Source organism: Pleurodeles waltl, chromosome 9, assembly GCF_031143425.1.
Source record: "Pleurodeles waltl isolate 20211129_DDA chromosome 9, aPleWal1.hap1.20221129, whole genome shotgun sequence".
Taxonomy (NCBI): Eukaryota; Metazoa; Chordata; class Amphibia; order Caudata; family Salamandridae; genus Pleurodeles; species Pleurodeles waltl.
The window spans coordinates 135,183,758-135,197,639 of record NC_090448.1 but is presented as its reverse complement, the minus strand read 5'-3'; the positions used below and the strand labels follow the sequence as shown (position 1 = coordinate 135,197,639).

Sequence of the window (13,882 nt, the reverse complement as noted above, 5' to 3'; positions counted from 1 at the left end):
TTTTTAGGAATGATTGAGTTCTATGCGAAATTTGTGAAAGGTTTCTCTAGCAGAGTGTACAATATCAGACAGCTGTTGAAAAACCATGTTAAATTCAATTGGTCACATGAGTGTGAAGTGGAGTTTGAGGATGTTAAAAATGCAATTGTGCAAGCTCCTATTTTGGGTAGTTTTGATCCTGATTGTACAAGTGTAGTAACCGTGGATGCCAGCAACAAAGGATTGGGAGGTGTACTGACACAAATTGATGCTTCAGGAAAAGAGGTCATAATTGCTTTTGCTTCTCGTGCATTATCACCGAATGAAGATAATTTTTCGGTGATTGAGAAGGAAACACTTGCATGTATATGGGCACTGGAGCATTACAGATCTTTTGTGTGGGGTAAGGAATGTATTTTACGAACGAATCACAAACCGCTAGTGAAATTACTGACCACAGAAGGAATGTATAAGGCATCAGCAAGAATTGCAAGAATGTCAATGCGTTTGCAGGATTTTGTATATAATATTGAGTATGTTCCTGGAAGAAATAATGTACTGGCAGACTATTTATCCCGTATGCCCACAGAGATTTTGGAATGGAATGAAGAAGAAGTGGAGGAGTTACAAGTTGCTTTGATTCATGATGACGGAAATTTGAGCATAAGGGAAGAGGTGTGGAAGGAAGAATATTCCAAGGATTGTGATTTACAAAACCTGTTAAAGTGTGTTATGAATGGTTGGCCTAACAAATCTAAAATGCCTAATATACTTAAACAGTATTGGGAGGTGAGGAGTGAGCTTTCAGTTGTTAAGGGAACTGTTTTTAGAGGTGATAGAGCTATTCCACCAATGACACTTAGGTACAGGATTTTGAAGTTATGTCACGAAACGCATTGTGGAATAGTGAAAACTAAACAGAGGGTAAAAAGATGGTATTGGTGGCCAGGAATTGATATTCAGGCAGAAAGGGTTGTGAGAGAGTGTATCGTGTGTGCAAATTCTGATAAAACCTTAAATACTTTAAGGCCTAATATGTGTGAACCAATTGTTCCAAGTAAACCTTGGCATACTATTGCCATTGATATTATGGGTCCCATTGGTAATCCTGGGAAGTACATTATTGCCATGATCGATGTTTTCTCCAGGTGGCCAGTGGTGAAAGTGGATTCGTTGGAGGTTCTATCATTTATGGACTCTACGTTTGTTGAGGAAGGTTTACCAGTACAAATCATTAGTGATAATGGGGTACAATTTACATCTGGTTTAACGAAGAAGTATTTTGAAAGAGTTGGTATTAAACATAGAACGACATCTTTATATAATCCTAGTGGAAATGGTATGATTGAGAGGTTTAATAGAGTTATGAAGGGTGCGATTCAGATTGCGTGTAAGAATGGAAGTGATTGGATGGTCCAGGTTAATAAAACATTATGGTCGTATAGAACTTGTTATCATGAAGCACTTGGGTTATCTCCTTTGGAGCTAATGAGGGGCAGGGTACCAAGGACGAAATGTAATCCGGAATGGTTATTGGAGGCTTCTGAATGCAAAGTACCATTTGAAGAAGTAAGAGATCAAATTGTAAGAAAACATAGGAAATATAAGCAGACATTTGACAAGAGTAGAGGTTCAAGGAAGGATGTGGAAGTTCGGGTTGGTAGTTGGGTTAAAGTGAAGAAACCATGGAAAGTGAAGAAGGGTGAGAGTCAATTTTCGGAACCTATTCAAGTGAGTAAAGTTCTGCGCAATGCGGTTCTTTTGAGTGATGGGAAGGTATGGAACCTTAAGAGGATTGCAGTATTTAAAGGACAGCCTATTAATAGGCGGAAATGAGATGATTTTTTAGAAGATATTAGGATGGAAGAGAATATGGTGAGTGACAATCTCATGAATGACAGGGTTGAGGATGGTGTGTCAGATTTGCAGGATGAGGAGGTTCCGGGATGTGTGACTAGTGACGTTGGGGGAAGTGAAGTAGGGCAAAATATTAGATCTATGGAAAAGCAATTAGCTTTTGGAAATGCTGATAACAAGGAAGGTTCAAGTTTAATGGGTAAAAGGATTTCTTGTAAACCTAAATGGTTAAATGATTATATTTTGTGATTTATTTTTAATATGTATGTATTGTTTTATTTACTCTTTTGTAATTGTTTAAGGGGAAGATGTGTTGTGTTGTTATGTATGTAATTATTCTAGATACTATTATTCTAGATACTGAGTTGTTATTTGAAATATGTTGTTGAATTGTGTGCGTGTCTCCATCGCGTGTCGGAGTTCGGATTCGAGAATGGATGGGAAGTTGTTGGGAGATCGGAGAGAGGATTGGAGAGGAGACACGCAGTGCAGTGTATTCGGCAAGCCTGATCTCTTGTTGATACTTAATAAATATTTCATACCAAATATAAGGACTCCGACTTTACATACACCATTGCAAGATGACTGTCCGCTACTATGTTTAATTTTATTTTTGTATTGCAAACATATGTCCACGATTTTTAGGGGGTGGCATGTTTTATTTTTTCTACTTTTATTTTAGGAGTTTGTCTCTTTTGTCAGAGATGCGCAAGTGGGACAATAAAAGAATGAGTCTCTGAATGGATAACTGGGTGTCTGAGTTGAAGGATGGAAGACAGAGTGCATGAATGATGATTCACTGAGTGCGAAAAGCATGAGTGACTGAAGAGGCACCTAAAGGCATAAGCCAAAACGAAGGGCATTGCCAATGCTCGTTTAATATTGAAGTTGCTCCAGTATGCTCGCGCTCTTGGCATTGTATGCACTGTAATTACTGGGTGTATAATCTCGGTCTCCCAGGTGCTCGTACTAACTGTGATGCACTACAAATCTCAGAGTATGAAAGAAAGAGACTCGCTGCACACCGAACACGGGTTTAGTAAATGTTGCAGCGGAAACCCCCAGGGGGTATGACGCCTGCTGTGAAAGACAAGCAGGCCACAGTGCCGGTGGCCTTTGATGCTAAGCCTGGCGAGAAGCACCGGCAGGGCAGGGAGAAGGCAGTGCGGCCAATCAGTGCCGAGGACATGGAACATCCATCCAGCTGCCGCCCTGCTCTCTCTGTGGGCGGGCTGGTGATGAACACGCACGCTTTCCCCGGCCCCCGCCTGCCTGCCGCTCCCTCCTTCCCACCGCCCACTCAGCTCCTCATTGGAAGGCGCAAGGTGCCCCTGCCTCGGAGCCGGTGCGCTGCACCGAGTGGTCATTAGAGAGCTATTCCCATTGAAAGGGCACGGGTGGGGCGTGGCGCAGGAAGCAGGCATCGCCAACAATCGTGTGAACGCAGCGAGCGCATCAATGACTGCACCGCGGGCCGATCTCCTTCCAATGCGTGCGCCACCCTGTGCTGTGAAGAGCGTGCTATCATAGCCCGAGAATAGGCAACAGCCAGCACTGTCATAGCCGAGCAGCCGCAGCATCACAGATGGGAAGCAGGTCAGTCCGCGGGATGTCTATGCGTCGGACAGGCCTCGCGCACATTTATTTTAAAATAAGTGCTGCTCCATTTAGGAACTGCGCCTTCCCTCTCTCGGAGTACTTCCTGCAAGTTTTTTTCCCCTCGGGGGCGAGAATGGAGCCTGTTCTCTCAGCTTGGCTCTGCGGGTCCACCCTTCAGGTTACTGTGGGTGCCGCGTATAGACTGCGCTGTATGTGCGTTGGGGTGCTGGGACCTGGTGTCTGAAGCTGCACACCAACCCTCCTGCGTGTACCTGTCACACAGCTTTCGGGGTGGGGGTATACTGTGTCGCTGCATAAAGGCCTGGTGTCACAGTGCTTGGCCCTGCAGGTGGACAGTCCTCTGACAGAATGCGTGACAGAGAATCCAATTTTAGGAGAAAATTCCCTGACGCCACAAATGTTCTGTGCAATGTATCACAGTAGAACATGAAGGTTGGCCGTCAATTCAATACAAATCACTCCTTTGAAAAGTTGTTGCGTGTGCTGTATTGCTGGTGGTAGCGACGCCCCTTTTGGTGAGGTGCATTGAGCACATGGTGGCATCACTACTTGGTGTGGCTAATATGGTGCTTCGTTACTCTGCTAGGGGTAGTTAGGTTTTGGCATGCTGATTCTACTGTGTGCCTAATGTGGGAGCACAGTGTGGTATGTTAGATTAATGCTCTGTGCGTCAGGCGCACTTACTAAGGCCTGCTACTATTTTAATGGGCGTGGGATGCCGCAGGGGTGCCTGGTGACAGCGTTTGTGTGCATGCCAGAGTGGTGCTGCAAGACTACATGGCTACAGGCTCGTTTTGCCCGACCGCGGGGTTGGTTGATGCTAGAGCCCCTGCTGGCGCTCTTTTGCCACGTGCGTGATGCAGGGTCACCTGTCCATAAACCCTGTGGTGCACGGGGCTGTTAAGTCGCAGAGCCATCTGTTAAGCCATCCTTACTGTGGGCGTGCGTAGTGTAGGAACAACCAGTAGTGCTGAAAGCCTAGTGGCAGACTTCCTGTTAGTGTGTCGAGAAGTCCACAGCATCTTTCAGTGTGCGTTTTTGATGCTGGAAGGGCTCCCGGTGACACTTTTTGTGAGAGGGTGTGGTGTAACTTATAGCCCACACTCTTTTGTGGGTATGTTTGATTATGCACGACTTTCTGTTAGTGTGCTTGAGGAGCCAGGGACACAGGTGGTGTTCTCTTACTGTGTTTCCTTTTGGTGCTGCAGCAGTACCCTGTGGAGGCACGCTTTTGTTTTTTTGGGTAGGCGCAGTGGCGCGCGGCACCCGGCACTCTGCCGCATGGTTCTGAATCTCATGAATTTATCAGATGCGGATCGCACGCTCCTGTTGGACGCCCCCGCTCCTTGCGCTGCTGCGTATATCGGGTTTATTAACTACTGCAAGGCCTGTACTGCAGGTCACTCGTGCTGGCTTCCAGGGCTCACCTTGCGCACAGAGCGGCTGCTGCAGCGCGCACGCGGTCTCCTTGATAAACGGTTGCCCTTTCCTCCAACAGAGTCAGCGCAGTATCCCGGCCAGGATTTCATTCCCTCCTGAGAGTGTGAGGCGTCCCGGACGGAGAGACGGGCTTCTCACCCCGCCTTGATGGAGGTCTCCCGAGCTACCTCTGCCCTCCACGCCCCGTGCATGTGCGCCGGGCGCTCCAGGTGATCGCCCTCCCGGGATGATGGACCGTGATTGGCGCAGGTCGAGGAGCCGAGGCGCAGCCCCCTCGGCTCTCAGGAAGGCTGGGGGCGAGGCCAGGCGCGCTCCAGCTGAAGCCAATGCTTCCCATGATGACACGCACATGAATATTGATGGAACTGCCGCTGCTGCAGGCAGGCGTGCGGCGAGCAGGACCCCTGGCTCCGCAATGCTACCCACCGCCGAGCGCCCCACTCCATTTGCCACCGCGGCCAAGGACCCCAAAATCGTGAACCTCCGCTTCCTGAGGCGGACCGTGGTGGAATCAGACCAGGAGGAGCCCGTACTTGAGCTGGCCGTTCCTCTCCAGCAGAAGAAAGCCATTCCTATCTCAAAAACCAGGAGGGCCATCGCTAAGAGGGCGCAAGGGGTCAGCGAGGAAGGGTCCAGTGGTGGGGAGGGCTCCTGCGACCCGGCGGGAGTGACTCCGGAGAGCGGCAGCCTTCAGGAGCTCCGGGAACAGGTCAAGGTTGCAGAGCAAAACCATGTCCCCGACACCCCCCAAGAGCCTCCCAAATCCACGCGGGAGGAAGAGGACGAGGAGGAAGAGGCCGATATCAAGGCGGTCGCCACTTCCCCTGACGGCCGCTTCCTGAAGTTTGACATTGAGATTGGACGGGGCTCCTTCAAGACGGTCTACAAGGGTCTGGATACGGAAACTTGGGTGGAAGTTGCGTGGTGTGAGCTGCAGGTAAGAGTACAACTTCCCACAGTTCACTGGGGTCCACTTAAGTCTGTCTACTGAATGCAAGCACACGTTTTGTGTGTTGGGCAGGTCCCGTAGTGGTAAATACTGTAATGTGCAGCTAAACAACTTGTGCCTGATGAAGATTCCATTCACTGTACATCTTTCATAGTCATTGTAAATGCACTTAAAGTGAATTCTAATATCGGGTGGTCCTGCAGGCCCACCCGCATCTGAGGCCCACTTTGGTTTCAGGGGTGTCATTCTACAGTTGGTTACACACCTGTTTTATCAGCCAGTGCTGTGCTCGGCCACACATCAGTTTGTCCGCATTATGTGTTTCTGGTGGAATGGATTTGGGTCACTATCTAGGGCAGATGCTTTCTATCCTGTCACGGAGCCTTGTCTGAGGCTAGGAAGACCTGTCCCTCTGTGTCGATTGGTATAATAGGTGCCCACCTTCCCAGGTCCATGCCTGATCTGCTGGTCCAGAAAAGGTTTTTTTTTTTATTGAAACCTGGGACGTCAAGTCATGTTTTATGATGCAGTAAACAAAACTACATGTCCCAGAACTCAGAGAAAATATGGACCCGGGAAAACGTGACGGAGCTGCGGTACTAGTTACACTCCTCTGCTGGTGTCTTGAATCGTGTAGTCCAAAGTGTTTTTTTCCCTTTGTCCCATCTTCTCTCCTGAGTTGTAGCGTTCTTGTTTCCACTGGCAGCAGCACCGAGCACACGGGAAAAGCCAATGTGGACCTGTACCCTCTCTAGGAAAGTCAGCGCTTTATTCTGTGACATGTCTGGCCAGCGAGATGTAGTTCATGGAGCAGACTTGAAATAGACAGAAATGATGAATGGAATTGCTTGTCTCGGTTTAACTCCTGGCAATTTATTCTGGCTCATTCCATCCAATAATTTTTGATCCGATTGGTGGGAAAAACTAATGTGGTGCCATTGAGAGTAATTACCAGTGGGTGAGATTAATTGAAGCAGCGCACTCGACACCAATTGGCTTTCTAGGGTAATAACACTAGGTTGGGTAATAAACCAGACGCACACTAGCTACCCCCATCCTGTTTCCTTGAGGTTAATGTAAAAACAAATTAGAATCGACATCTTGCTATCACGTCTTCCTCCCGCCGCTGGTTTGTCACTTGCTTCCTGTTCGTTGCATACCTCCGATCCTGAAACCCCACACATTTGCAGTAATCTTGATTTACTTGGTTCATTTTGAAACCGCAGCCCCGTGTGTCGTGAAGCACCACGGGAAGCTTTGTTACTGCATTTTTATGCCCATAAAAAGGACTAGATTTTCAGCAGTAAAACGCTTGTTGACTGTTGTCACGTGCGCAAAGAATATTCTGTTGGATAGATTATCCTTCGTGATGTACATTGCAGTGTTCTGTTCTGCGTTTTTCAGTTCAGTAAATATTGTAATGAAGATTCAACAAAAGCTTTCTAGGATACTGTTCAGAAATGTTATTGCCGCATTTAGGGAGAAATACCATACTTTCTGAATCGACTCCCCTTTTATTAATTTAGTGTTTGCTTTTTAAGAGCAACTCTATTTCTTTTGCGCGCTTGTCAGGTTAATTCTCACTCATTTATTGCACAACTGCTGCTATGTGGCACTTGAAGCACAGTAATTGCCTGGCGTGTGCTTGCTTAGCATTTTGTTTGCAGACCATAGTCAATGTACGGTACAGATTGACTTATACAATGTTTTTTTTTGCCTCTTAGTTTTTTTCATTTGCTCAGCCTGGAGCAATTGCTTTTTATATAACATTTGTCTAACGCCCTGACTTTCCCAGACTCTTAGACTACATTATTTTTGTCCTCCTACAATCACCAGCACTAGGCTTTCCTGCGATACATGAGAACCACTGGTGGCACATACCTCAGAGCTCCAGCCAGACGCACGTGCATTGCCCACCCCAACAAACATGGAAACAGCCATCATAACAACTCTCGACCATCCACGTTTAGCTCATTGGATCATCACAGGAGCCCTTTGTGTGGCGTGCAACAGATGGAGTCACACACTGGGTCAGGGTGAAACTTTCTTTCTGAGCCACTGCCAGAACATGTCTCCTCTTGGTTCCATTGTACCTTTTAGTGCCCTACTTCCCCCTCTTCCCTCGCCCAGCCACACCAACAGGGAGTGACTATTTGGCACCTGGTCATCCGACAGGGTCCTGGTGACCTGCGATGACCTCTTATCTGCTTTCACTTCTATTCATCAGCCAGGCCTAGACTGGCTACCAGAAACGGGGATTGAAGGTATCACCATCCTAATCAGAAAAGAGATATGTTATTTCATTCAATCACAGATCTCCCACTGAACTATGCAAATTACCAACACGAACCATCTAAAATCGAGCCTTCAAAGGGTGTTACTTTTAGGCTAACCATTCAGCGTTAAATTGTTTTGTTCATTGATCACTGGAGTAAAAAAATAAAACACTAGTGTTATGTTACTCGCAGTTTCCCAAAATGTTTTCAGTGTAAGGCATAATTCCAGACGGTTTATCAGGGGTTAGTTATTCTACTGCCATTAATGCATGCTGATGACATGATTTTTTGTTTCAGCTGAATCTTTGATGTGTGGCAAGAAGCGTAGTGAACAATAATCCTATATCCATCAGGGCTGCCCCCAAAGCTTCTCCAGTTTAGAGTTGAGGACACGCTGTTTTAATGAACACTGCATCATAATGCATTAACAGTTCATAAGCCAGCCGCCTCTCCTATCACATGTTGACCGCATAATTGCCTTTGTACATGTACAGTGCTCCATTGTGTTTTTGACTAGGCTCTCCTTAGACAATGCCACATGCATACAAAAAGCAACTGCATGAGAGCAAGAACAATGTCACCTGTCCTCATAGTTGTGACATCACAATATCTCCTGGTGTGTAAAGGGGGATCACAAGTAAAGGTTCCAAAACCAGTAAGGTGACCGCTCTTTCATATAGTGCATGGAAATTGCTTTTCCAAGAGCCCCATATTTCATAGAGGGAGGCGTCTGAGAAGGAAGATAAATCGGGGAAGAGGTTGGGAGGTGAACCATTGCTCCATATCAATCTTGCATTGCCTGGTGTTTGTTTAGGACAGTAGATTTATTTGTGATAAAATATGAGCTTCCGTCAGATAACAATTCTGATTGTGTGTGTGTGTATTGGTGTGCATGCCAGCAGACTACCTTATGAGATGGCAGCAAGCTAGTTTGAGGTTTGTAAAGTCCCCTGACAGTTTGCTTGTACCACTATTGTGAACCCCTTGGTCAGTTGTTACAAACTTTCTTTCAATACTTAGTTTATTGTATTCCAAATTTTGATTATTTTTGCAACCCCGTTCAACAGTCTGCTTCTTTATTGCTTGGAGGTCGTGCTGGCCTGCAGGGGTGAATACACAAATAGCATTATATCTATTTTGAGTTTGATGTTGGAGCAGCACCGCTCAGCCCTTTCAATCACTCTTCATTTGACATAGCTTCATAGTGTGGCTAACTGCTTACCATTCTTTTCATTGTCTTCTGGGGTCATGTTGAAGATTTCTATTAACCTCCACTTGACCTCCTGAAATATTTTTTTACCTTATAACACATTACATTTTGTCCAATGCAAGTCTTCTGTGATATAAAGGGCTACCTAATGGATTGTCTGTCAAGGAATTTTTCATGAGCAAAGCAAGGTTATTTGTGGATTACTTTTTACCAGGGTGAACATTGGAGATTGTGCCTAGTTACTCTTTGACTTCATAGCTTTGTTTCGTGAATACCACTGGCATTCTACTTGTGATGTGCATTTCTGACCACTGGAATGTTTCTTGTAAGAAAGTTCTGTTGGTTGCAATATGATATTGTCAACCACCTGGCTTTTTGTGAGATCTGAAAGTGATTTTAAAACTCTGTAACTGTCCTTCATGCCCCTGGAATGTATCACTAGTCCTCCCACCTTGATCCATTCTATGAGCCTGTTGACAGCACCTTATCAGATAGTCTGAAGATGAAACACTACGCAGAATCGGATACATTGTTGTCCATGAGAACTTATGTGGAAATGTGCTCCACCATAGATTAAGATTGTCAATAAATCAAGCAATATAATATTGCTCCAAAGACAAGACATGAGTTAGAAACCATGAAGGTGTATTAAAGGTTTAAGACCATTACAGAAGCCAAAAATACATTTATTTAAAATATAGTTATTCATTCCTAGGCAATAAGCATAAAGCTTAATCCAATGCAGAAATCCATATTTAGTTGTAGTCTTGCATGAATAATGTGAAAATGCTTTCTAAGACTAAGGAAACCAATTCCAGAGGTTCGGGACTAAAGTCTGGCTGACCTCCAAAATAAACACACTTTTTATAGTAAGACACACAGCAAAAGTCAGTCAGGACGAGGTGATGAAAATGGTACATTGACTCAGCAAATCGCAACACTGAATAAAATGCAAGATTACATAACACCATCCCTTAGGTGAATAATATTTAGGGCCTAATTACGAGTTTGTCGGTCTTGAGACCACCAAACTTGCGGTGGTGGTCAGACTACCGCACTGGTGGTGGCCTGACTGCCAGATTATGATCCTGGCGGTCAGACTGCCAGAAGACTACCTCCACTGGGATCAGGGATCCCGACTGGTTGGTGGTGGTCAAAGTCATGGTCAGCCACAGCGGTGCTGAGTTTGGCACCACTAAGCTTATAACGACTTTGCTTTCCACAAGTCTTTTCATGGGGTGGTCGCCATCATGAAAAGACTGGTAGAAAACCAGTGCTGGGGGTAACAGGGAGGCCCTTGCACTGCCTATGACCAAGTCGTGGGCAGTGTAGGGGCCCCCCGGCCAGCACCCTCTGAATGTGCACTCTTGGAGTCCTAATACAGCATTTTTTTCCAGTCAGCCCGCTGGAAACATCGTAATATGACCGGGGTGAGGGCTGCCTCACCCCCACCGTATTGGAGTTGTGGCAGTTCAACTGCCCAACTGGTAATAAGGCCATTTTTCTCTTTTGCCCTTTTGTCATGATACGACAGTAGAAATCTAGTAAAAAAAAAAAAAAACAATCAAATACTTATGACACAAATCGGCTCACTGAATTTCGTTCAAGAAGAACGGAAGAGCTTTGAGCATTAACATTGAGAGGAAAGCTATCTCTAGTGCTCACCGAGGAAAAACATCTCAGACAGAAGGAAATAACAGAACCACAAAACAAATTAGATTTAATAAAATTTCTCTGCACGTCTAGCTTTGTAGTGTGCAGTGTTAGTAAATCAAAGCATTCATGATATCATTTATTAATTAGAAATTACCTCCAACAAGATTTAGCAAAACCCTTTCCTTGTATCCCTCCTTTGAAATATGTGTCATAGAGAAGTTTCTACTCCTTTTTGTTTTGCATGGTTCTGGATTTCTTATTCTGAAATGCTCTGGGGCTCCTGTGTTTCTGAAGAAGATTATTGTAATCTAATAAGATTAACAACCATCTTCATACCAAAGTGTAAGTTGAGTTAACTTCTAAAATATCTAAAGGTAAAATGGATGATTTTCCCCCATAGATTTGAACAAACCTTGACAACATTTCCAACATGATTGAAAAATACACTTGGTTTGGTGTGGTGGTTAAGACCTACAGTCACATTCATTAACTCCTTCTAAGAACTGGAACATATTTTTTTTTGTTAATTGCTATAGTTTACCAGTGTATAATGTACTTTTTATTTTTAGTGCTCTCCATGCCACTGTGATATATGCACTACTTTTACTCTTCTGGAAAATAAATTATTCCAGGAATACCTGTAATTCTGGGATTCACTATGCTTAAAAAGTACCCGATTTGCCTCCTCAGTAGTTAATACCAGTTCAAGCAGATGCCATGTTAAGGGTGTGGTTTGCAGACCTATTTCGAATATTAAAACTTTTACGGTGGTGAAGCCATTCAGTCTGGATTTTACCCTCTTACTCCGCCCACAGAGGAAAGCTGCATGTAATCGGATTTTTTTCACCCAATGCCGCTCATTCTGTTTAGCATTTCTGCAAGATCTTTTACAGCTTACTTCCATTGATTTTGAATTGTCTTTTGTAAACATCAGAGAGACTTTGCAGATGAATCTGCACAATCTGTTAACAAACTAAAGTTTCCAGGGGCCTAGCGTGGGTTATGAAGATTTTTTTTTTATCTAATCATTTCTGTAAACATTGGTAACAGCCACCATCTTCTTTTCCTTCTCTCATTGCTATGCAACGCGCAGAAGTTGGGAAGGAGCAATGGTACCAGAGGAGCAAAATATTCACATAGCCACGGCTATGTTCTTCCTAGAAGTCTAATGTTTTTGCAGCATGTGCCACTTCTGATCTGGCATTGAAGACCACACACTCTTCTTTTATCACTGCCGCCCTGCAGGTTTCTCTTGACTGTTAGTTGGTTATTAGCCACTGCCCTGTTCAGTGGAGTACCTAGATCTTGTCCTATTTGCTCGGTGCCATTATGAAGGAAGTTTCATGTTGACATGCCACCGGTTTCTTGCTTCAGCGTAATCAGTTTGAATCGTATGTGCTCCAAATAAGTCAGTTTACTTAAGCTTTGCATTTGAGGTCAAATTGTTTTTTGGACCACCATCCGGTTGCCCAAATTAAATTTAAAACCTCATCTACTGTGTATAGGACTAGAGGGGTAAGGGTCATTTCACCTCAAAGCGTCTTCAGGACTTTCATCTCTGAGGATCAATCTTTCTTTCCATTAGCAGTGAATTCTTTCCATCCACAACTGCATTAGTTCATTCCTGATAATAAGCCTTGCTTAAGAAGTGCGTTTTTTGCTGTTATTCTCAATGATCATCCTATTATAATACATTATATCCTAATACCTTTTAAAATTTCTGCCCTGTTTTTTAACATATGGATAGAAACCTCGATCTAAGGCCATATTGTTGTGTTCCGGTGAAGATCCCTCGTATTTCCATGTTTGGTTCATTTCTTTGGTCAATGAAGAACAAGATGTAGAATTGAAACCTACACAGAACACTCATATATTTAAGCCACGTCAAGGTTCAGCATTAAAACATACTGTACCTGAACATGCACAGTAACACAAGATGGCATTAGACTAATTGGGCTCTGCCTCTTTGTCACTGGAGTTAATTTGTATTGGTATTCTCTCCTTAGCAACCTCCAATAGAGATAATTCAGCATTTAAATCTAACCTCTTGGAACCTTTTTAGAAGGCGCTTGATCCATATTCAAAATGGTCTTCCTTGTGTCCCTCCCTTCATTGATTGGCCAGTTGAATACTTATCCGGCACATTGAAAGGATTGATGCATGTCCTCTCAGTCCTGGATCACTCAGTGATGGCTACCACTTGGCAATGTTGCATGGTGGGCAGTGTGGTTTTACCCTCACATACTGCTGTTCTAACAAAATAGTATCCAAGATACTACCTTTTACACAACCAATAATTAAAGGTTTGCGAATGTGAGTCGAATACATAAATTAAACCACAATTCTTCCCACTTGACCTATTCTTCACTAGGTAAAAATCCTGAATGAACAGCAACAATGCAGGCCTTAGCAACAGAGGATGCTTTCTCCACTAGTTTATATCCTGACCACGCATTATGGTGAAAATACTGTCTCTGTGGCTTTTGTTGCAGCTGTATGACAATGACTTTCACTGGAGAATAAAACAAAGAAGTTCATATCTGGACGCGTGTGTGTGTAAATATATTTTTGTATCTGTATTACAATCTGTGCTGTGCTTCACAATTTGCATCTTTAAGGGCTTTTATGTCCGTGAATTGTTATGCCATTATGCTAACCGTGAGAGCTGTAGGTCAAGGCTTACTCCAGGAGGGGAGCTCGTGTACTGCTTTACACATGTAATGACTTTCATTGTGCAGTCATAACTTTGTCTTTGAAAAATATATTCCAATTAAATTAATGAAACACCCTCAATTACTACTCCAGCTCGTCAAGATTTCTTAGTCCCTGTAGTGTTTGGGGGCACTAGGCCATCGCGCTACTGAAATAAGTGACACAGGCACAGTTGTAGGGTGA

General features: G+C 44.3%; 1 protein-coding gene across 2 annotated transcripts in view; it reads left to right on the top strand.

The window, feature by feature from the left end:
- The first annotated feature begins 3,130 nt into the window (after positions 1-3,130).
- Positions 3,131-13,882, top strand: part of WNK2 (WNK lysine deficient protein kinase 2) — a 637,481-nt gene continuing 626,729 nt past the window's right edge. The window contains exons 1-2 of one of the 2 annotated variants that reach the window (XM_069206415.1): positions 3,131-3,432; positions 4,955-5,833. In XM_069206415.1, coding sequence (XP_069062516.1) covers positions 5,123-5,833 — 711 coding nt within the window. In that variant the 5' untranslated portion in view covers positions 3,131-3,432; positions 4,955-5,122. The remainder of the gene's footprint in view (positions 3,433-4,954; positions 5,834-13,882) is intronic. The other variant, XM_069206414.1, reaches the window with a different exon arrangement.